The sequence below is a fragment of the Gopherus flavomarginatus genome, chromosome 2, assembly GCF_025201925.1.
Source record: "Gopherus flavomarginatus isolate rGopFla2 chromosome 2, rGopFla2.mat.asm, whole genome shotgun sequence".
Classification (NCBI taxonomy): domain Eukaryota; kingdom Metazoa; phylum Chordata; order Testudines; family Testudinidae; genus Gopherus; species Gopherus flavomarginatus.
In genome coordinates, this window is record NC_066618.1 from 276,989,187 (window position 1) to 277,013,937 (window position 24,751).

The window sequence follows — 24,751 nt, forward strand, 5'->3', positions numbered from 1 at the left end:
AATAACTTGCATAGTAATTTAAACAGCAGTTACAGGGGAACTAATTCATTACTCTAGGGCTGTGTGTTCTTAAATACATGTTTCTGTCATTTCCTGAATCTTTCATTTAGAAAGAATATCCATTCAGCATTCCACTGGTAAGATAAATATTGTGCAGCAATAGTTTTCTGGCTAAAGAATGAGAGCTATAACTATTTCAAAACAGTTTCTTATCAACTGGGTAACATGGCAGCCTAAAACCTGCACAAAATATTAGCAAACTATCCCACATAACAGAAAAGGAGAGGAAGAAAAATATTGTGAAATGGGGTTTCCCTTAATGACAATGTGAATGTCTAAACTTTGTAATAGATACAATAGTGCTAGGAACTTTATAAATGTATATAAATATTTACTCTATTAAGGCTAGTTGAAGGTATTTTTAGGACAGATTTAGTTATCTAACCCTGAGAAATGAGATGTTTGGGATGGAGCTAGTATTATTTTAGTTTTTGTGGGTATAGTTGAAATGTATTGTACACATAGTTGCTCTCAAATTGCCAAAAACAGTGGGCTGAAATGAAAAGCTGCTACTGGTACCATGTATAACATACTTCTTCCCAATATACTACTAGTAAATACAACAAGTGCCAACTATTAAAGGACACCATCATTGCAGAAGCTTAATCTAGGAAAGACTGATGTAAATATATCCCAGAAAATATAAATTAACTGTTATACTGATGCTCTTTTGATTCTCTGTGACAATAGTTAATTGTTCCAGCACAGTTATTCCAGTCTACACATAAATCTACATTTCTCCTTCACAATATGTATCAGACCACCCACACACAAAAATAAAATAAAATAAAATAAAACCCTCCCACAATGTAAGAGTCAAAAGAGAAATGTAACTTTAAAAATAGATGAAGATATGAAAATACACATATCCTTACCAAAATATGCCTAATTGGCTCCCATATACCTTGATTTAGTTTACAAAAATAATTTTAACAGGCAAGATATTTGGCTTTCACCAACAGACTTAAAAAATAGAACTCACTAGAGAGGGGTAACTGAACCATTTTCTTAACTATCACAAGGAAAGCTCGAAGCCATAGGTCAGAATGCTCTTTCAAATTATCCTTGTGAAAATGGATAGCTTCAGAAGACTGACATTGACAGGTAAAGCATTACCCCAAAAGCTTGTGCATTTAAGCCAAAAGGGCTATTTTTAAAAGAAGCTCTTGTGAGTGATGTGTGGTCCATATCCACAAAAAGTAGAGGTAGAAAGAGAGAGAATATGATTCTAATGCCTGGTGTTTAGGGCATCCACTTGGGAGGTGGGAGACCCAGGTACTAGTCCCCCTGCTCCAGAGATTATTTATCCAAAGCAGAATGCTTTAACAGAACATCTCATAGCTCGGTGGTTAGAGCACTCGCCTGAGATGTATTGGAGACCCCTGTTCAAATCCTCTATCACCTCAGGCACAGGGGAGAATTCAACCTGTGTCTTCCACATCCCAGGTGAGTTTCTAACCACTGGGCTAAAAGTTATAAAGGTGGGCATCACCACCATTTCTTCCTCCTCTTCCTTTCATTAAGCAAAGCAGGTGCTTAACTCAGTTTCAGAAAAAAAAAACAGCTTAGGCACCTAAATTCATAGATTCCAAGGCCAGAAGGGATCATTGTGATCATCTTGTCTAACCTCCTGTATAATATGTGCCATAGAACTTCTCCAAAATAATTCCTAGAGCAGATCTTTTAGAAAAACATCCCATCTGGATTTAAAAATGGTCAGTGATGAAGAATCCACTGCAATCCTGGGTAAATTGTTCCAATGGTTAATTACCTTCCCTGTTAAAAATTTATGCCTTATTTCCTGTTTCAATTTGTCTAGCTTCAACTTCCAGCCACTGGATTGTGTTAGACCTTTTTCTGCTGGACTGAAGACCCCATTATTAAATATTTGTTCCCCAAGTAGATACTTACAGACTCTAATCAAGTAATCCCTTAACCTTCTCTTTGTTAAGCTAAATAGATCGAACACTTTAATTCTATCAATAGAAGGCATGTTTTTTAATCTCTTACTAATTCTTATGGGTCGTCTCTGAATTGTCTCCAATTTATCAACATCCTTCTTAAATCGCAGGCACCAGGAGTGGGCACAGTATTCCAGCTGCAGTTGCAACAGTGCCAAATACAGAGATAAAATAATCTTATTCCTATTCCAGATTCCCCTGTTTATGCATCACAGGATCATATTAGCTCTTTTGGCCATGGCATCATTGGAAGCTCATGTTCAGTTGATTATCCACCACGAGCCCCAAATCTTTCCCAGAGTCACTGCTTCCCAGGATAGTCCCCCATTCTTTAAGCATGGCCTACAGTCTTTTTTCCTAGATGTACACATTTACTTTTAGCCATATTAAAATGCATTTTGTTTGCTTGTGCCCAGTTCACCAAGTGATCCAGATCACTCAGTCAATGACCTCTCCTCTTCGTTATCTACCACTCTCTCAATTTTTGTGTCATCTGCAAATTTTCTCCGTGATGGTTTTACGTTTTCTTCCAGGTCATTGATAAAAATATTAAATAGTGCAGGGCCAAGAACTGATCCCATGCGAGATCCTACTTGAAACACACCCACTCAATGATTTCCCATTTACAGTTATATTTTGAGACCTATTAGGTAGCCAGTTTTTAATCCATTTAATGTGAGTCATGTTAATTTTATATCATTCTAGTCTTTTAATCAAAATGTCATGAGGTACCAAGCTCTACAGAAGTCTAATAAAGGTAACAGTGTTGACATAATATACTTAACCAACTTGTAATCTAATAAATAAAATAGCAAGTTAGGTTGATGGGATCTATTTTACAGAAACCCATGTATATTTGCATTAATTACATTACCCTCCTTTAATTCTTTATTAATCGAGTCCTATGTCAGCTGCTCCATTATCTTGCCTGGGATGGATGTCAGGCTGACAGACCTATGATTACCTCGGTCATCCCTTTTTTACCCTTTTTTAAATTGGAACAAAATTATATTTCTTCCAGTCTTCTGGAACTTCTCCAGTACTCCAAGACATATTGAAAACCAACACTAATAGTCCAGTGAGCTCCTCAGCTAGCTCTTTTAAAACACATGGTCCTGCTGATTTAAAAATGTCTATGTTTAGTAGTGTCTATTTAACATTCTCTAGAGATGAGGGTGGAATGGAAAGAGTGTTATCATCACCATATGATGAGACTATATCATGTTTTTCCGCATATACAGAAGAAAAATATTTATTGAACAGTTCTGCCTTTTCCACATTATTATTGATAATTCTACCATTTCCATCTAGTAGTGGGCCTGTCAGGATTCTTTTTGTTCCCAATATATTTTAAAACTCCTTTTTGTTGTCCTTAGCCCTGATGGCCATAGATTTCTCCTTATATCCTTTTGTTTCCCTTATCAATTTTTTTTTTTTTACAATTGCTAAATTCTTATTTATATTCACTCCTATCAACTTCTCCTTTCCTTCCTTTGTTACACTTTAAAAAAAACAAAAAAAAAGCCTAAGCCATCTGACATCAGTAGAGGGGCTCCTGGTTGTGAACTGCAAGCAGATACACATTTCCCCTGTAACCCATACTAAGTTGTCCAACTCCATGAGGGGACAGCACCTCCCACTAGCTAGCTTAAGAGGCTCCCTGCCTAGCACACTAGCTTCTGTGAATCCCATTCTCAGGCAGCTTTCTCTTCCCATTCATTGTAGAGGCTAACTCAGGCTCTGCAGATTGCATTGTTGCTCCAGTTATAATTAGGTGTTGTGGCACTGAACGCTGCAACACCAAAGTCCCTTTGTGGACCTAGGCTTTTTGTTCTTTCCAAAAAGGTGTGGGGGGGGAGGGGGACTCGTGGGGAAGGGGAAAGAATCATTTTAATTAAATCTATAGAATTTAATATATTATTTATGTTTACTTAAATCTAATGTCTTTCAATACAAAATGCCCTGGCTATCAAATCTGCAGTACCTTAATTTAAGTATCAATATGGTCTCTACACTTTACCATCAACGTGTTTCCACAGCTCCGAAGGAACCTTAATGCAGAGTTCTCCATTTCCAGCATCTGGGTCCACAGCACTGACTGCAGCAGCATAAGCATTGGAAAAATAGTTGAGATTTCTCCTGCAAGAAAGTAAAACCCATTCCAACTCTTAAAATGCCCATTCAAATATGGTATCAGTGCAACTTTTAAGATTATACTCTCTGATTGCTTTGGCTCTTGTTATAGTAGTGATTTATATCATTCTTGATATGCTTAGCATTAAACATAGAGAAATTTAGACATATAACAAATTGAGAAGTATCGAATAACAATACTGCTTCTTGGAAAAAATCAGGCTTATAAACATTTACTAACAAGTATGCAAAATACAAACAAAAATGTCTATTTTTAAAAGAATCTGAACTTATGTTATGTAAAAAATAATCTGACAACTCACTTACTGGCATAAGTGAATATCTAAGGTCAATACGTTGAATCATGTGTAAAGTATGTTTTTAAGGCCAGGATTTTCAAAAGCAGGAACCTACAGTTGGTCTCCAAACTAATATTTAGGCATCTAAATAAGTCACATTTTTCAAACTGCTTAAGCACTTAACTGTTCCCAGTGACTTTAATGAGAGTTACAGGGTGCTCAGCATTTTGAAAATAAATTCACTCAATATTAAATATTACTAAATATCGTGGTAGAAATCTAATTTCAGGTGCCATTTTGGAAAATCTTGGCCTAAATGTATACAGTGCTCTCAGAAACCTGATTTAAAAATCTAATTCTAACCAACAGGGAGGAATTGGTTGCAAATCTAAAGGTGGAAGGAAATTTGGGTGAAAGTGATCATGATAGAGTTTGTGAATCTAAGGAAAGGAAGGCATGAGAGCAGCAAAATAAGGACAATGGACTTGAAAAAAGCAGATATTAACCTCCAAACTGCTACATAAGCTCCCATGGGAAGAAAATCTAAGGGAAAAAACTGTTCAAGAGAGCTGAGTTTCTCAAGGAAACAATATTAAAGGCACAACTGAAATCTATCCCAATGAGAAGAAAAGATAGGTAGAGGCCAATATGGCTCCAATCAAGAGATCTTTAACGATCTGAAAATTAAAAAGAAATCCTACAAAAAGTGGAAACATGGACAAATTGCTAAAGAGGAGTGAAAAAAATAGCACAGGCACGTAGCGACTATCTCAGAAAGGCTAAATCACAAAATGAGTTACATGTAGCATAAGATATAAGGCAATAGGAAGAGGTTCTTTAAAGACATTAGGAGCAAGAGAAAGAAAGGATAGTGTAGGTCAGTGGATCTCAATCTTTCCAGACTACTGTACCCCTTTCAGGAGTCTGATATGTCTTGCGTACCCCAAGTTTCACCTCACATAAAAACCGACTTGCTTACAAAATCAGACATAAAAGTACAAAAGTGTCACAGCACACTATTACTGAAAAATTGCTTACTTTCTCATTTTGTCTGTATGAAACTTTAGTTTGTACTGACTTTGCTAGTCCTTTTTATGTAGCTTGTTGTAAAAATAGGCAAATAGCTAGATGAGCTGATGTATCCCCTGGAAGATCTCTGCCTGCCTCCAGGGATACATGTAACCCTGGTTGAGAACCACTGGTGTAGGTCTTCTGCTTGGCAGGGAAGGAGAGCTAATAACTGATGACATTAAGAAAGCTGAGGTGTTTAACATCTATTTTGCTTCAGACTTCACTAAAAATTAGCAGAATTACTATTAACAACAAAGAGAAGGAACTCAAGATAAAATAGGGAAAGAACAGGTTAAAGAACATTAATTAGATGTATTCAAGTCTGCATGGATTGATGAAATTCATTTTTGGGTACTTAAGGAACTAGCTGAAGCAACATCAGTATCTTTGAGAATTCATGGTGGTAGAGTGAGGTCCCGGAGGACTGGAGAAGGGCAAACATAGTACCTATCTTTTAAAAAGGGAACAAAAAGGATTTGGGGAATTATAGATCAGTCAGCCTAACTTTGATACCTGGAAAAATACTTGAACAAATTATTAAACAATCAATTTGTAAGCATTTAGAAGATTAAAAATAGAGTATCAGGAATAGCCAGCATGGATTTGTCAAGAACAAATCATGCCAAACCAACCTTATTTCCTTCTTTGACAGGGTTACTGGTTCAGTGGATGGGGGAAAGCAGTAGACATGATATATCTTGATTTTAGTAAGGCTTTTGACATAGTCCAACATGACATTCTCATAGCTAACTATAGAAATGTGGTTCAGATTAAATTATTATATGGTGCTGAAAGCTGGAATGTCGTTGCTGTGATAACACTGTCCAGATGCTGCTTTGAGCTGTTACAGCTGCTCAGTGTTTCTCTCTCTGGAACGCCAGTGTTATTAACACAAGCATGGAATGCAGCTTGTTAATTCAACAGACCTCAATGTTATTCATAAAGAACGACCACCAACATGGTTCAGTGATAAAGGCAATCGGCCAGGTTTACTGCCCTTAAGGCACAGTACTAGTGTCGCAGTACCATGGTTACAAGTACATTAACACGAGTGCCCAGTAGCAAGGAACAGTTCAGTCAGTAGCAGGAATTTCTGTTGTCCCCTTGGCTGCACAAAGGGTTAAGGCAAAAAACCCCAAAATGTATAGATTAAGAAAAACAATTTACATACCACCTCCTGTGTTTCATGACATCTGCTTGTTACCTCCCTTTGTATCATGCTCGGGTGTCTTGGGCAAAACATCCTCTTATTTAGTATTAGGTGAGGATCTTCCTGAGCTAATATTCTGGAATGTGTTCTCACACATACCCAATATCTGTTGCGTCTTAGGAATGCCTGTGTTTTAGCAATGCTAGCAATACTTTTGCCAAGGTAATATATTGGGCAATGAACTTGTAAACATCTTTAATACATGGCCTAACTTTGGTTCACAGACTCTGGTTCAGACCTCAGATCTTACACCAGGCCCAGTGCTCCAGGCTCTCTCTTGCTCCTACAGTGGGTGCAAAAGTGGCTGAAAGAACCTTATCAAAGAGTAGTTATCAATGGTTCACCATAAAACTGAGAGGACTTTTCTAGTGGGGAACCAACAATGTTTTCATTAGTGACTTGGATAATAGACTGGAGAGTATGCGTATAAAATATGTGGATGACAACAAGCAGGGAGGGGTTGATGGACAATTGGTCTGAAATCAACAAGATGAAATTCAATAAAGACAAGTGCAAAGTACTTCACATAGGATGGAAGGAAAAATCAAATGCGCAACTACGAAATGTAAAATAACTGGTAGGGTGGTAGTACTGCTGAAAAGGATCTAGAGGTTACAGTGGATCACAAATTGAATATGAGTCAATGATTGTGATGCAACTGCAAAAAAGGCTAACAGTGTTTTAACTTAATTTTAATTTATTTATTTATTTTTAAATAAATTGAGATATACCTATCTCATAGAGGTGGAAGGGACTCTGAAGGGTCATCGAGTCCAGCCCCTGCCTTCACTAGCAGGACTAAGTACTGATTTTGCCCCAGATCCCTAAGTGGCCCCCTCAAGGATTGAACGCACAACCCTGGGTTTAGCAGGCCAAACTACTGAGCTATCCCTCCCCCAGCGTTTCTCAAATTGGGGTCGCTGCTTGTGTAGGGAAAGCCCCTGGCAGGCCGGGCCAGTTTGTTTACCTGCTGTGTCTGCAGGTCTGGCCAATTGCGGCTCCCACTGGCCGTGGTTCGCCGCTGCAGGCCAATAGGAGCTGCCGGAAGCGGTGGCCAGTAAGTCCCTCAGCCCGCACTGCTTCCTGCAGCTCCCCTTGGCCTGGAGCAGCGAACAGCAGCCAGTGGGAGCCGCGATCAGCCGGACCTGCGGATGGGGACGGTAAACAAACCGGCCCGGCCCGCCAGCGGCTTTCCCTACACAAGAAGCAACCCCAATTTGAGAAACACTGGACTAACATCATTCTTGGGTGTATTAACTTGAGTGTCATATGTAAAACACAGCAGATAACTGCCCCTGTCCTAAACATACAGTTAAGGGTTAATTCTTCTTTCATCTGTAAAGGGTTAAGAAGCTCACATAACCTAGCTGACACCTGACCAGAAGGACCAATAAGGGGACAAGAAACTGTAAAAATCTGGAAGGGGGGGAAAGTCTTTTGGCTGTGCTGTGTGTGTGCTTTTGCCAGAGACAGAGAAAGAAGGAGCCATCCCACTCCCATAGGGTACTGAGTATTTAGAGAAGGAATGTATCACATTACTTTTATTTTCTTGTTTGTGAGTTCTTTTGCAAATAAGAGGGAGGATAAATTTGGGTTCTTTGTGTAACTTTAAAATTTTGCCCACAGGGAAACCATCTCTGTTTTGAATCTGATTGTCTGTGAGATTATCTTTCATTCTAATCTTACAGAGGTACTCCTTTCACCTTTTTTCTTTAATTACAATTCTTCTTTTAAGAAACTGATTGATTTTTCATTGTTTTAAGATCCAAGGGTTTGGATCTGTGTTCACCAGGACTAAGTGGTGAGAGGATTATTCTCAAGCCTGCCAAGGAAAGGGGGGTTAGGGACTTGGGAAATATCTGGGGAAAGACAGAGTTCCAAGTGGCTCTCCCTAAATATTTGGTTAACGCTTGGTGGTGGCAGCGTACTGGTAAAAATAAGCTGGTAAAAATAAGCTTAGGGTTTTTTTCATACGGGTCCCCACATCTGTACCCTAAAGTTCAGAGTAGGGAGGGAATCTTGACAACCCCTCTCTTATTAGCACTAGTGAGGCCTCAGTTGGAATACTGTGGCCAATTCTGGGTGCCACACTTTAAGGAAAGACATAGACAAATTAGCAAGAGTCCATAGAAGAGCAACAAAAATGATAAAAGGTTTAGAAAATGTGACCTATCAGAAAAGGTTAAAAAAAATGGGCATGGTTAGCCTTGAGAAAAGGAGCCTGAGGGGGGAAACCTGATAACAATTTTCAAGTATGTTAAGGACTGTTGTGATCAGGACAACAATCAACTGTTTTCCATGTTCACTGAAGACAGGACAAGATGTATAGGCTTAACTTGCAGCAATGGAGATTTAGGTTAGCTAGTAAGAAAATCTTTAACTCTAAAGGTAATCAATCTCTGGAATAGACTTCCAAGGGAGGTCATAGAATCCCCATCATTGGAGGCATTTAAGAACAGGTTGGACAAAACAATAAGGGACGGTCTATTTGGTTCTGCCTCAGCACAGGGGGCTTGATGATTTCTCAAGGTCCCTTCCAGCCCTACATTTCTGGGAATGAAATAGGTTTTTAATTTGGTACACCTGTACCCTGATATAACACTGTCCTCAGGAGCCAAAAAATCTTACCGCGTTGTAGGTGAAACCACGTTATATCAAACGTGCTTTGATCCGCCGGAGTATGCGGCGCCCCTCCCCTCCCCGGAGCACTGCTTTACCACATTATATCCGAATTCGTGTTATATCGGGTGGCATTATATCGGGGTAGAGGTGTAGTCCTTTTCTCTGCTTTGGTTGCTGGATACAAATTGTTATACTTTCTATGCTTTTCACACCACATATCAGGGGTCCCCAATGCAGCGCCCGCGGGAGGCATCCAAATGCACCCGCGACCTGGCTGGCGGTGGAGCATCCGCTGAAATGCCGCCAAATTTCTGCAGCATTTCGGCAGCAACAGCTCTCGATGATGTCACTTGTCAGTGGCAAGTGACGTCATCAAGAGGCGTCGCCGCCGAAATGCCACAGAAATTCGGCAGCACTTCAGCCGGTGCTCCACCGCCGCCACGGTCCTTCATCTGGCAGGCACCAGACGACAAGGTTGGGGACCACAGCCACATACTGTATTGAATGCTGGAGTTCTCGCTTTAACTCACAAAAGCACAGAAAACCATAGTTAAGAATCAGTTCTCCAGTAGTACCTAGCTATAACTATCCCATCATTAACACTATGCCATCTGCATCCTGTTGCCTATAAATACTGGAATTTTTATGGTCAAGTTTGAGAGTTTTCTTGATTGTGGTTTTACATACCTTTAAAAAATATTTTAAAAGAATGCTAAACTCTGAAGATCAAGAAAACTTTTCCAGTGTAAATCTTTTACAGATTTTTTTTTTTTAAATCTTGCTTGTTGAAGATTGGGTGTGCAACATCACACCATGAAGTATATTTTAAATTATTCATCACCTTTCATCTCAAAAGTATCTAAAGCATTTAAAAGCTCACTGCCAATGAAATCCAGTCATTGTGGGGATGGTGGGCTGCAGCCAGGCAGAAAGTCAGTTCATAATGTGTTGCACAACATTGGGCAGAAGAATAGTTTTGACTATAGATATCAAAGCAAACTCCCACTCTAGTAAGAGGGCCGTGAAATTTAAAGTCCACACAAAGTAGACTTGACCTCATTTAAAATCATTACTTTCTTTTCATCTGAACCCAATCCCTATCCACCATCCAGAGTAAACTACAAACTGTATTAAACTCAATTTACTGTATCTTACTTGGAAGGAAGAAAGGCTAAGGATCATCCAAGCGTCAAACTTGATGCTTACTCAGCCTTCCCCACCTGTGCCTTGGCTAAAAAAATAAACTAAGGTATACTGAGAACAGTATCAGCAGTAGGACTGAGAACATTAGAAACAGTAAACTAGACTAGTTTGCTTGAAATCTTCTCATCATAGAACATTAGAAGAAAATGCAAGCATCTGATTACAGAAACTCCAAAATCCCACGTGTTAACATGATCAATTTTCCTGTATTGTAGTTGAAGTGCTTTTAAAAGGTAGGATTCCCGCAAAGAATCAGTCACATGAATGGTACCAGTGAGTTCAATTGGACTACTCACATGTATAAAGTTACTCAAATCCTTAAGTCTTTGCAGGACTTGGGGTGAGAATTAAAAAAGCAAATACAGAATGAAAATAATTCCTTAATTCACTCATGGCTTAATTTAGTAATTATGGCAAGTCACTATCAAAAGAAAATAAAAATTAACAAGTCAACTTTAATATTAGCTTTACATTTGGGGTTTTTTGTTTTAACTCATTTTAATGTAAATCTGGGAATGTGAACATTTTCTGTCTCTAATTATTGGCAGGGGATTCCTTTCCAGTACGTCAAATAATTTGTTCAGTTCTGAGGACTTGTGGTGAGATTGTGGTTACATTTTAAATTCCAGTGGATTCACAGACAGGAAAAGGTTATTATTATGTAACGAGAAAGGGAGACTATTAAGATCAATAGAGCCTAACATTTTAATAAAAATCAGTCTTTATTTTGTTCCTTTTATTGCGGAGATATATAGTGGTCCAAATCAAATGGGTGATTCATTATAAAAGGAATTTATTGGAGGATTAATACCATACAGCAATCTTTTCATGGCTTGAATTGCCCTCTATAAACCAGACATGGCTGTTTAAAAATAAACTCCCACAGTTATAGACAAAAATTATAAGTCAAGAAATAATGATAAATCGTTCTAATTTACCAAGCGTGGACTGATTGACAGAGAATAATATACATTCACTTTCCAGCTCCCCCGAATGAAAGAGTTAGGAACCATACCTCCCATTTTAACTTTCTGTAACAAATTACTCAGTTTAACATTGTTTTAAATATGCTTCTAGGATATGAATAAACACTATACATGAACATGAATGCTGAAAATATGGCTTCATTTTTCCCATGACCCTATATTTACAAGTACTTAAACAGCAACATCAAGTATACAAACTATTAAGGAAACAGTATTTCTTCGCCATTTTACTGAAAACAATAAAGAATTATGGTAATCCATGAGTACATCATAGCAGGTTGCAGATGTAGCAGAATAAAGTCTTGTACAAAAAAGCAGTACACCTCTACCTTGATATAACGCTGTCCTTAGGAGCCAAAAAATCTTACCGCGTTATAGGTGAAACCATGTTATATCAAACTTGCTTTGATCCACTGGAGAGCGCATCCCCGCCCGGAGCACTGCTTTACTGCGTTATATCCAAATTCATGTTACATCGAGTGGCGTTATATCGAGGTAGCAGTGTATTTACTCAACTGCTTTAAAACTGAAGTCCTCCAAAGTTTAACTCACCAGCAACAAAATATAAAGAAGCCATTAAAACATTATCTGCTTTGCTTGTAGCAAGGAGGCATGGCCTCCCTCAGATGCGGACAAGGAGGGGACACCGCAAGCCACCTGGTGGGTGGAACCAGGCGGCCATGCCCCGCAAGCCAGAAGCAGAGGGGCGAGACAGGAAGAGGAAGCATAAAAGGCCATCCCAGCAGCTCAATTGAGAGGGAGTTGTGGAAGAAAACTGATGCTGTTTCCCCACTGATGGAGTGGGATGCCGAAGAGAACCGCTGCTGCCCTGAAGACCAGCCTGAGCTTCTAGAGAGCCCTGCCACTCCCGACGCTGAGAAGCTGCTACTGCTACCCTTGGCAGAGTATCCTGGGGAGACTGAGAACGACCGAGAGGGTGAGTAGGAAGCAGCCCGGGGAGCTAGACTACTGTCTGGCTGTGGTGATGACGGAAATACGGTCAGTGTGTTGTGGGTGGATTTCCTGCTGATCCAGTAGCAGACCACTCTGCCACTGTAAGGGCCCTGGGCTGTGATGCAGTGAGGTTGGGGGGCCCACCACCACCCCACCCCTGGGGTAGCAGTCTAAGTTCCCTGTAAGCTGTGTGGCTGTACAGCAGCCTATTTAGCGCCGCACAAGTGCTCAGGGAACCCACCCACTGTGACCTGCCACGCTGGGGTAGGGGCGCCTCTCCCCCAACCCCAACCTAGCCCAACACGACTTTCCCTCTAGCCGGGGGGTGCTCAACCACCCCCCATTTCCCTGAGGTCTCCACTCCCACCCCACTTCCGCTCGGCCTTTTCCTTCCTCTTCCCCCGAGCGTGCCCCGTCCCTGCTTCTCTCAGAGCTTCCGTTCCTACACGCTGCAAAACAGCTGTTCGCAGGAGGCACTGGGAGGGAGGAGGAGGAGTTGGTCAGTGGGGCCGCTGGCAGGTGAGAGGTGTTGGGGGGCAGGGGGAGCTTGGCTGCCAGTGGGTGAGGCTGAGCAGCACCCACTACTTTTTCTCTGTGGGTGCTCCAGCCCTGGGGCCTAAGAGAATGCCCCGCCCCAGCCCTGCTGGGGGAGGGACAGCCCAAACCCAGCCCTGGCCCTGACCTGCCAGGACGCCTCTCCCCTCCCCAACTTAACCCCGACCTAGATCTGCTGTGGTCAGGGGAGGGGCACCTATCCCGTAGCCCCAGCCCAGGTGCTGCTGCCATGATGGGGAGAGGCGCCTCTCTCTCCCAGCCCAGGTGCTGCTGTGGGGAGAGAGAGTTGGGGGGGGTCCTCTCTCCCCATTGTAGCCCTGTAGTACCCTCCTGCTCTCCAAGCCTCTCATTCCCTGGCCCCGCCCCAGAGCCCACACCCCCAGCAGGAGCCCTCACACCCCTCCATCCCAACTTTCTGCCTGAGCCCCCTCCCACATGCCAAATCCCTCCTCCTCACCACATGAATTTTTGTTCTGTGCACCAGTATGAAGGTGATGTGTCACACAGCACCTTCATATTGGTGCACAGAACAAAATTCATTCCGTACAGGTGTGGGGAAAAATTAGCGGGAACACTGGTGGCAGTACTGCCCCTTCTTAAGCCAGGAGGCCTTCACACCTTGGGGATCCCTACTGGAGACTCATAGACTGTGCTTGGTGCTCACCCCTGCTGTACCCCCATAGACTCTGCTTGATGCTCCACTCTGCAGAAGCCCCTAGATAAACTGCTACTGCTCTGCCTGGTTGCAGGCCAGAGAGCCCAGACTGTTTATGGCCATGCCCTACTTGAAAGCCAGGACCCATTAAGAACCGCTAATTCCCCCCTTGTTTTTAATTCCTTTGGGAGAATACTCTAGCATACCAAACTGTGAGGAGGCATGGTCTCCCTCAGATACAGATGCGGAGGGATGACCATGCCAGCCTACACTGCTGTTGTGGCTAGTAACATCTACACCAAGTTATTTATAATGACTTCAAGTCTTTTCCTAAGAGGATCCTGAAAGTTCAGAGCTAATAAGTATATATTAAACACATTTTTGCCAATATAAATAACAGCCAGAATTCCCAAAGTAAAGATAGACGCCTAAATAAGTGGCCTGATTATCAGAAGTACTGATCATCCTCAACTTCCAGTGAAGTCAATGAAAACTGCAGCAATTCGGCACCTCTGAAAACCAGAAGACTCTTGTTTAGGTGTCTAATTTCAGAGGCACTCACATTCGAAAGTATTGGCCGATGTTTATTTAAATTATATTTTATTTGCTTACAACTTGACTCTCCAGTATGTTTACATACAACCAGAATTGCTTAAAGGCCTCCACAGATTTGCTAACTAAAATATAGTGCCATCAGTAAGATTACTGCTCACTTCCTTCTCATAAATCATTAATATATAAAACAAGAAACTGAAAATTGTACACATAAGCTCAATGAGAAAATCTATTAGTCAGAGGCCAAAAGTGGGGGAAATTCAATTTCTCTTCCCAGTTTTGCTCTTTGGGAAGTGAAGAACACCAGCTGTTTTCTATTTTTACCTATCGACTAGGTTTTGCATTTGGCCGGCCTCCCTCCTAGACCATTTCCATTTTACTCTGCTGCTGCTAGGCCATATAGCCCAGGAAATATTTTTGTGCTATACTGATCACAAGATTAAGAAAAAATAATCAGAGTAAGCCCTTTAAGCAGTTTTTAATCCATAACAAGATTTTGCTCTGTATTTCGTGATTATTTTCCTGAAGAGTCTTATTGAGGACTTTATCAAAAACTTTTTGGAAATCCACGCTAACCATATTCATTAGATGACCTTCATCAACCATTAACATTTTCAAATATATTTTAATAGGTCAAAGAGGTACAAATCTTCTTCCCTTTAAAAAGCTATGGGGATTTGATACCATTATTCTATCGTTAGACTCAGTTTCCTAGATCCAGAAGTGAGACACTCACTGGTCAGTATTTCTCAGAATAATTTTTAGGTTTTGTTGTTGTTTTATAAATATAGGCATCAGTTTAGCAACTTTCCAACCCTCTAAACATCACTGGTCCTGGCGATTTAGAGTGCTTGAGTTTTATGGTGTTCCATAACTTCCTCCTTAAAGCCTTCGCTCTAATTTCCTGTGAAAATTGCTTTAGGAACAGGACTGATTCAAACAATTTATTTTATTTTTCTGCTACTTCACCATCGTCTTTAAATGCACCTCCAAGCACTGGCAACTTCACTTACAAATACAGTCTTTTAATGCCCTTAATTATTATGATACTGTTACAGCCAACAGGATCTCTCTGGAAACAAGGTGGTTTATCTCAAAAATGTTTCTGCCACTGAAAGTAATTTAACAAATTAATAAACATTTTGTTAACTTAGACATTACCACCACATGGACTTTTTTGTCCTGAAGTCTAGAAATATTCTCCCTTCCTTCCATTCCCCTATATCTGACTACTCATTGATTCTGTCCTAAGGAAACTAGGTTATTTGCAAAAGGTAAAATTTAATTTGTTAACTTTTATAAAATACTATCACTAAACTGTTACGAAGTATTTCAAGTTGTTTTTTAAACTGTATCATCCCTTATAAACAGGAACTATCATTTACCAACCAATCTGTATCATTTAGTTTTGGAGAGCTGTTTTATGTTTTCTAAAATACAAGTATTTTTCTCAATAGCAATTACCCCTGAAAATGTGCTCCACATATACTTACTACTCTCTTAGCCTGGCTGCGTAATTTATGAGAAACAAAGCTCTTTACAAATGTGTATGATAGTGTCATCAGCTTACTGACAGCCAGCTGAGCTGTGCCATGATGTCTTCTGGTTGCAAATATTTATGAAAGTAATAATTTCTAATCAACCTATATAAATTGGCAAACTGCATTCAATCTCTTTGCTAATTTAAGTAAGCTTCATTTAAGCAACTTAAGACACTGCAGGCTTAAGAAAAGTCCTTTACTTTTCAGAAAGTTAAAGGAAATTACAAAATGCTTTGGAAAATCAACATGAGTTTCCCATTCTGTAATCATCTTCCTCTCCCGGCTTGAAACTCACACATCATTGCTCTCCTCACTAATGTTATGTACACACTCATGCTAACATGTCTGAAAGATATTTCAAGACACCCATGTCAGCACCCACTTCACAAATAAAAGCAAACAATCCTCACAGTAGTGGCAGTTCATAAAATATCCACTAGACAGATCCTTTGGCTGAGCAGTAAGGGCAAGGAAAGGAAGCATGTGAAAGAGGGCATAGCAGAATTGCTAAATCACTGGGGTATTGGCAAAGGCACAATGCTTTGAAATTTTACATTTAAAACACTGGCTTCAGTGTGTTAAGAAGTGGGAATTTACATGAAATATCTTTTATATATTTAATATAAACTATAAAAATATGTTCTTTTCCAAGGGAAGACTTCAAACCAACTGGGAGATACAATATTCCCCTCTAATTCTTTCGTCTGTTTTATCTCACCACTATAAAAGTCTAAGGTACCATGATGACCCTTCTAGTTGAGAAAGGTCAGATGTAGCTGTCTGGAGGGCTTCCTCACTGGCTCATAAATATAGAGATGTCAGTGCAGAACAACATATGACTCTGTCCCCAGAATCTGGGGCTTCAGACTTCCTATCTTTATTGGGTAGGTCATACAAAGACTTCATCATGATTTTAGGAAAAAGCAGAGAGAGGCCATACATGGGGAAATCAAAGTTAAGATAGTATCATCACTTCTTAAATCTATTACTATTAAGATTTTATCCTCCAGAATATTTTCTAAGAACAGCTATGATTGTGTCTTACAATTACATTTTTTGGAAACTGGATGCCTCAGGACAGGGCTTACAAAATAAAACAACTGACTAGCCAGAGTCTTGAAAAAAATTTACTTGTTTACTCACCCGCCCTGGGTAGGAATAATTCCTTCTCATCTAGAGTAACAATGCCATCAACTACTGCAGAAGTTAAGCTTTAATTGTAAAGAAAACTAAATTTCTAACTCTTAAGGTTGTAAAGATAAACTTCACAAGATGAACCAAATGTGAAGAAATGGAGTGCATTCTAACTATGCAGAAAGACAGCTCATCATACCACCGCTGCTGCTTTATATTTTTCCCAAGCCAGAGCCGAATGAAAACTGAACAGAATACTGTCAGTTTTCACAGGTGTTATTCAAAATCCTGCGGACAGCCGTGAAAGTGTAAAGAACTATCTCAGTTCCTTGTCACTGCTTGGGAAAGCTATGAGCAGCAGCATCAGGAGCAAACACTGAAGCGGTTCACTGGAGAGGAGGACCCAAAAATTTGAGTTTTGGAAGGGTGTGTGTGAAGAAAGAGAGTAGTGGACACACCTCACTTTCACAGAAGCCAAGAGCCTGGCCAAAGGAAAAAGGAGCAAAGACCCTCTTCCTTTGTAACACCAAAGCAGTAAGAGGGGGTGGGTCACTCCCACTATCTATACTAGCAAACTTCATTCACTTAATACACCACTAGTAAAAGTTCTACGACTGGAAGTAATGGTGCATTCTACAGGGTAGAAGAAACTTCAGCACTTTCACCATGTGTGGTCTAATCCTAGTTTAAAAGGATGCATTATGACAGAAAAGTTTGCTTGTGTAGACAAGGCCCCAGTGTCTATTTTTTTTGGTCATCCATACACAAAAAATAATTCCACATACTGCATCTACTGAAGTACAGAGCTTTGCCAAGCATCAGCACTATGAAATTAACATGATTCTTGTCAGTTTTACAGTGCTCACAAGATACTGAACAGTAGTGAGTCAATGTTAGAGCCAGGACTAGATTCAGATCTCTTGACATCCACTCTGGAACCCTATCCACCGGACCATATCTGGCAGAGTGGATTTTTCAAGCTTTTGCACAAATGGTTAGCAATGAGATAGAGCCCACAGCTTCAAGAACACAAGTTCAAATATAGCCCAGCCTGGTAAAATGCTTCTGGAGGTCTTAGTCCAGATGCTAGTACATAGGTGATGATATTATAATAACCACAACTGGTGTAATTCCCAATAGTAGCAGCAGAGAGGCCAAGAACAGAATTGGCATGAAAAACAGAACTAGACTAGCACTCTCCAAAGATGGTGCCTGTAGGCTGCTGCCTATGCTGTGGATTAATAGAAGACAGTGTCCAGGGACATCAGTCACACACTTAAAAAAATCCCACAGTAAATTCACATTCAACATTAAAAATAAAAGGAAAACATTTGTACATATTTTATGTCATCAGTGAAAAGACTTGACAGTAAAGAGCAGTTCTGGATTAGACAACAGGAGCTGATCTACCATAGGCTGAAGTGTTCCTCCTGATTTCATACTTCATATAAATTAGATCCCCAGCTGAACAGCTAGGTTGAACATGAAGTTAATAAAGGACAATTTCAAATTAGGGAACAGCACTTGTGCTTCAGGAACTGAGGCAAGGGAGAGGAAGTGAACTAATCTTTCTCTAACAGCTAGTTTCTAATCCATGTCAGGAGAAGTTCAAAGTTAAGTTTTATACTTTTGGGTTTTGAGGTAACCTAGATGCTATTAAAATTCATCATGGAAATCTAATAGTTAAGAAATGCAGGTTTCTAATGTATGCACAGGTAATGATGAAGACGAATAAACCTGACAGATTATTAAATTAAGCTTCATAGAACATGACTGGTACTTAAAAAAAACATTTAACTGAATCTTCATTTAGGCACGTCTACACTACAAAATTAAGTCAACTTCTGATAGGTTGGCTTACAGCCACCACAGTAATTATTGTGGTTTTTCATGTCCACACTACCTTCCTTCCGTTGGTGGTGTGCATCCTCACCAGCAGTGCTTCTACCAAGGTAAGGTGGCAGTATTGGGGGCTAAGAGTCCATGCTCTGAGCTCTCCACAGAGCTCTCTGCTGGGAGTTTGGATGCCGCCGGGGCTGCTGTCTGATTCCCCACTGATGCCCAATTTCACTGCTTCAATGCAGTCATGAAATCAACAAGAATGACAGCCAAATGGCCAATGTAAGTAGTTCAGTGTCTACATAGACACTGTCTTGCCCTAACTACACCAATATAAGCCTTACACCTCTCGTGGAGGTGGAGTTATTATGTCGGTGTAGTAGGGCACTTACATCAGCTGGGGCAAGGCTTTAGTGTAGACAAGGACATAATTAGGTTTACGTAAGGCAGCTTTTGTCGATCTAAGTCTGTAGTGTAGACCAGGACTTAGCCTCTTAACTATTAGCATTCCACTAAACCAGCTTGTAGTAGAAAGAGAGCCTGAAACATGAGGCCTGAAGAGATTTGGACAAACGTAGCAGTTAAGTCTTGCTGATATAAAGCAAAGTTAGCAAAATTCGGATTGTGAGCAGAAGTCAGGCCCTGTTACAAAACATGCCTACTTGCAAGTTCACAGAATGGGGCAAGAACAGGGCCTAGCATTGCAAAAAAAACACACATTCCTAAGACGTACTAGGCACAGGACACTCATGCAAACACATTCCAGAAGGGTGGTACCAGAATACTCTGATACAGGGGAATGGTGTAAACATACTTCCCAAAGATGATACAAGGACACACTGACTGCCTCTTAAAGATAAGGTTAGGATACAAGGTGATGAATAAAGATGTTTTGATCAAACCATCATGTACAGCCTGGGTACCACTGATTTATTCTGACATCTATCATAACACAGGCCATAGAACCTCACCTAGAAGGGATTAAATAGGGATAATTAAAGCTTTGTCTACACAGTTTTGCACTGATTTAATTAAACTGGTAGAAGAAGCAATTAAGTTAAATCAGCGCAACCCTGGGGTAGATGCAGTTATTCCAGTACAAAGATGGCACACCAATATAATTATGAACAATCTATGTTATTTTTTCCTCTGATTTTAGTTAAATTGGTGCAAACGTTGTGTATAAACCAGTAATTCTCAATCTTCTTGGGCTCAGGACCCATTTGTAAACCTTGATGGCCTGTCACAAGCCAGTAAATAGCTTCAGTACAAAAAACTCACTTACTATATATTTCTTACCCACAATATATAATTTACACATTAATATAATACGTCAGTACACATGTATAATATAGTGACTGCACTGGTTCCATGGGGTTGGATAGGCTCGGCTCCCCACTCCAGGTGTTGCCATCTCCAGGGTTGCAATGCCACTCAGGTTTGGCCTGGTCCAGCCAAATTTGTGAGAGTGGTGCTGTGGCCTGGCCCATGGGGTTACCCATACAAGTTTGGCCCAGTTGGTCCTCTCAGCTTGAAACGGGGCACTTGGGCCAAACATGAGTGAGACTGTGACCCCGTGTACCACGTCACAAGTCTCAAATCAGGAAGTCAAGCCCAGCCAGCCCTGTAGAACCAGTGCCACAAAAGACACTGCTGTGGGTTGAATGTGGGGAAGGCTGTGCAACCCCTCCCCCACTCCAGGACCCAGCCTTCTTTCCCTCCCCCTAGGGCCTCCCATGTGCCTCTTTGACACATTCTGGGAACTCAATTTTGGGTGGCGACTCACAAGTTGAAAAACCCTGGTGTAGATAAGCCCTAAATCTTAAAATTGTTCCCCAGATATGACATGACATGTCTTTTAGCCTTCTAGTAACATATTCATTAGAAAACAATGAGAGAGGCTAAAACATCTGAAGCATTGAAGGTGGCCCTCTGAGTTCATCACATTTACCTAACGAAGTTCATTTAAAAAACATTTGATATCATGGCAAAGTAAAACAAAGAAATGTTAATTCAAAAATCAGTAATGAAATTCTCTACCACAGCACTATAGAAAGAAACAGACTAAAGACTGAGGATTACATTTTACTTTATAGTCAAACTATTAGAGTAGTGGCCCAAGTTAGACAAATTCTCTTGAATTTTTCAGGAAATAATTCAGTATACAAAAGGAACTGACAAAGGCAACCATGATTTAGTTAATGGCTAACTCTTTCTTACTAAGATTGATGTTATGATAAGAAAATCATCAGCTGAAATCTGCCAGTGAACAAAAAACAATTTACTATCACAGTAACATAAGGCAGCTCATTTACAGAATTTCAGACAAGTTACTTACTGCTTTGACTCATGGTGACAAACCTCCAGTGTTGGATCATTATAAATAAAAGCTGCTTCCAGATCATTGACTCTTACTCTGTATATCCTGCATTGTTTACTGTTCAGTTTGATTCTATTCAGGTTTGCAACCGTGGGAAATATAGTCAGTTCCACATAACCCTATAAATATGTAAACCAATATCATTTAATTATACAGTCATATTCAAAAACACAATATAAAAATATTGCTTTCTATTCATTCATTCTATTCATATTTTTAAAAGGGGCACGATGGTCAAACAATAGATCCAAATGCCAATTTTTTTTAAGAAAAAGAAAAAGAAAGAACAATGTTTCATAAAAGTTAAAAATGGGTTCTCTCTCAACTTTTGAAAGGTGAATATTTTCAGCTGAAAACTAAGGAAGTTGGCAGTACGATTCAGGAGTAGGTGTATTACTGGAGATCATTTAACTTATTTTTAATGGACTAGAATTCAACTTGATGGTGTCCCTTTTAATTCAAACTGAAATGATTGTACCTAACTCATAATAAAACTGGATTCCATAACCTAAAGCCTTGATAATCCTGCAAGGTGATCTGAACAGGCAAATTTGTGAACTCATTCAGTGCTCCATTAACTTCCACAGTGTTCCTCATGGCTGTCAGGGTCTGGCCATTAGTCCATATGGATTCAGGATCAGGGCCTAAATCTCTACTACTCTAAACCTTAAATAAACAGTGGTATTAGCTGAAATTGTGATTGTTTATTTTTAGAGGTATAAAAGCCAATTTTAACCAGGGTCAATAGATATGATTTGGGAGAGAAGGAGGGGAGACTTTTTACCGTAAATCATTTTTTTTATTTTGTTATTTAAATTATAATTTTAAATAAGCCTATGTAAAATGAAATCTGAATTTACACAAAATATGTTAAGGCATAACCTTATTATCTCTTAAAACATTTTAAGATAACGTTTTTATTTGGCATGTACAGTCCAAATGAAATTAAAAAGACTTGAATCTAATTCCAAATAAATTCAGGCACAAATTACTGTCCATCATGTATCTGTATGTCTAAAATTCATATTAAGCCACAGTTCTATTTGGCCTCATTCTCTTGGGCGAAAGAGTCCTGTAACAGGTTCCTGGTCACAACACAGATAGTGCAAAGAAGTTACAGAGCAAATGCAGCTTTTGTGCAGTTATATTTCCTCAAAAATACAGAAGAAAATCTTGGTTTTGGACATGACTGTTAATATTTTTGTAAATAATATACTGTACTTACTACAACAGACTTTCTCTGAAAATTTATGTTGTTGATGCAGACTACCTGGTGGGTTGTGCTGGAAAAAACAAAAGCATTTAAAATAAGGATACAGACAAATAACATGTCAATGTCATTTCTCATGTTTCTTTAACCTAGTAAAAAGAAAATCTTCGTTGAACAATCTTTATATCATATGTGTCTCTATATACACAGATATTGTATACATATTATACTCAGTGTGTAAATATGTATATGTAAACATAAGGAAAGAATTCATGACTGTGTGATGTGGTCCGAAGGTCTCATCTGCATGAATGGCCACATACAAGAAATGAAATGGGAATTGTGCAGGGCATCCCAAAGGTGTCACTAAAACCATTAAAGTATCATACCATCATATAGGCTGTACACACATATGCTACAAGGAAAAATATAGTTTGAACAGCTTTAAAATATTACACTGGAATTATTTTTGAATCTTTTTGTCTGATACCCCAAATATGATAGTGCAGGGCTCAGAGGAAGTTATGAAAGCTCTAACAATTAGCTAAATAGTTTTTCAATACGTGAAATGTCAATTATTAGAGTACAATATCACCAACTATATAAAAACTGAGTTCTGTCTCTGCTAGGCTGCAAGAGAATAGAACTGGCTATTGCCAGCTATGGACTTCAAAGTGGTGTAATTAATGGGGAACAACAGGGGTGGATGGATAGAGGGCATTTCTCTGGCAAGTTGACTCATTCATCGTATATACACATCCTGTACATGAAAGAAGAAGCCAGCCAGCTGTCCTTTGGGAAACAGCACTTGCTTCAAGCATTGGAAGATCCTGAGAAATAAACATTTAAAGCAATGGTATACCTCCACAAACTTTGTGCAAGCAGATCTTTGCACATCTGCAAAGATCATGCAGGAATGAGGCCTGAAATAATTTTTACCACTTTTTCCTGTGGTTCCTAGTATAGAGCACACACGACTATAGAACAATTATCAGAATTCTATTCTGGGTCCTGCATCATAAGTAGCATTGTTAACTAAGTTCCAGCTGAAAAAGCTTTATACATGAGTTGGAAAGCACACAGCTTTAAAGCCTTCTAGATATCAAGCTGAGTCTGAAGAGTAGGTAGATAGAAAAAAATATTTCACATGAAAATTGTGAACATTTGACATGGAATCACTGGAACATGGAAACCCACAATACATCTTTAAAGAGTAAGATTTCAGAGTATAACTGAATGTTTAGCAATAATATTAAAGCATCCCTAAATTACCCCTGTACAGCTTCATCTGACTTTACTTAAAAACCAACCTTAACGGTCAACTTTTGGTCAGCATACAGCCTACATAATAAAGCTTTCAGATTACACAATAAAGAGAATGAACACTAATCTTAAGCACCTAAAAGAAATATAAAAATTAATACTTATAATTTATAAGGTCTTGGGCTCTCAAATCCCTTGTCTCCTTTCTTCCTATTCATCCTGCACAGCAGCACTGAACTGTTGAGAGTCAAATATGCACCAACATTGTCCTCATTGGTGATCTTTGGATGGGTGGTTTGATTTTTCCCCTTGTCAAGTTCCCTTTCATTACTGTTCTCTCATCAGTGGATCTAAGACTCCCAAGATTCAGCCAGAGAAGCAGCACAGTTATAAAGTCAACAATATACAGTCTTATATATATGTATGTGTGTGTGACACACAATTCCCTTCCACAGAAAGTACAAGGAGGGGACAAATCTCCTGCCTCCTTCACACAATCTGAGCTGCTAAATGCGGAGGGGAAATAGGTGTTACGGGCCTGTTGCTCAACAGGTGATGGACTCTACTGGGGGAGGTCTGGGAACTACTGATGGTGATGACTGGGGTGAGGGGTTCATGCTCCTGCTGGGTCAGCAGGTGCTGCTGCTAATAGGTAAGTTAGAGGAGGCTGCTAAGGCGTTTGCTGTTTTTAGGCGGGAGCGAGGCTGCCGCTCTTGGGAGTGGGGGAGTCGGCTACTGCCAGGAAGGGATGGGGCAGGTCGGGGGCTGCTCTGCGGCTCCTGCCGGTTGGGGTGCCGTGGGGGCACGGCTCAGCTGCAGCCCTGGGCGAGCAGGAGCTGCTTCTGACTTGGTAGCGCTGAGGTGATGACTCCTACGCTCGTGGAAGCTGCTCCGGTTCCTGGCTGCGGGCTGTGCTGGCGGCCGCTGCCCTCCGGCAGCGTGTCTCGGGGGCGGCTGGGCGCTAACCCGCGCACACAGCAGCTCGGGACCCTCAATGTATCTCCGTCCCAGGGCTCAGCAGGGCGGGCGAGGCGCTACCCGGGCCCGTCCGGCGTCCACCGGCTCCACGCCGCCAGTAACCTCCGCAGCAGCGATGACCGCCATTTTGTTGGTAACCTTT

General features: G+C 40.3%; 1 protein-coding gene across 3 annotated transcripts in view; it reads right to left on the reverse strand.

Annotated features, from left to right (window-relative positions):
* TAF2 (TATA-box binding protein associated factor 2) overlaps nt 1–24,751 on the reverse strand; it is a 112,233-nt gene extending 87,482 nt beyond the window's left edge. The window contains exons 1-4 of one of the 3 annotated variants that reach the window (XM_050940611.1): nt 23,796–24,749; nt 22,384–22,437; nt 21,117–21,277; nt 4,042–4,160 (exon numbers count right to left, since the gene is read on the reverse strand). In XM_050940611.1, the coding sequence (XP_050796568.1) occupies nt 4,042–4,160; nt 21,117–21,277; nt 22,384–22,437; nt 23,796–23,849 (388 nt within the window). In that variant the 5' untranslated portion in view covers nt 23,850–24,749. Of the gene's footprint in view, nt 1–4,005; nt 4,161–6,450; nt 6,633–19,649; nt 19,750–21,116; nt 21,278–22,383; nt 22,438–23,795 lie in introns of those variants that run through there. The other 2 variants (XM_050940613.1, XM_050940612.1) reach the window with 2 other exon arrangements.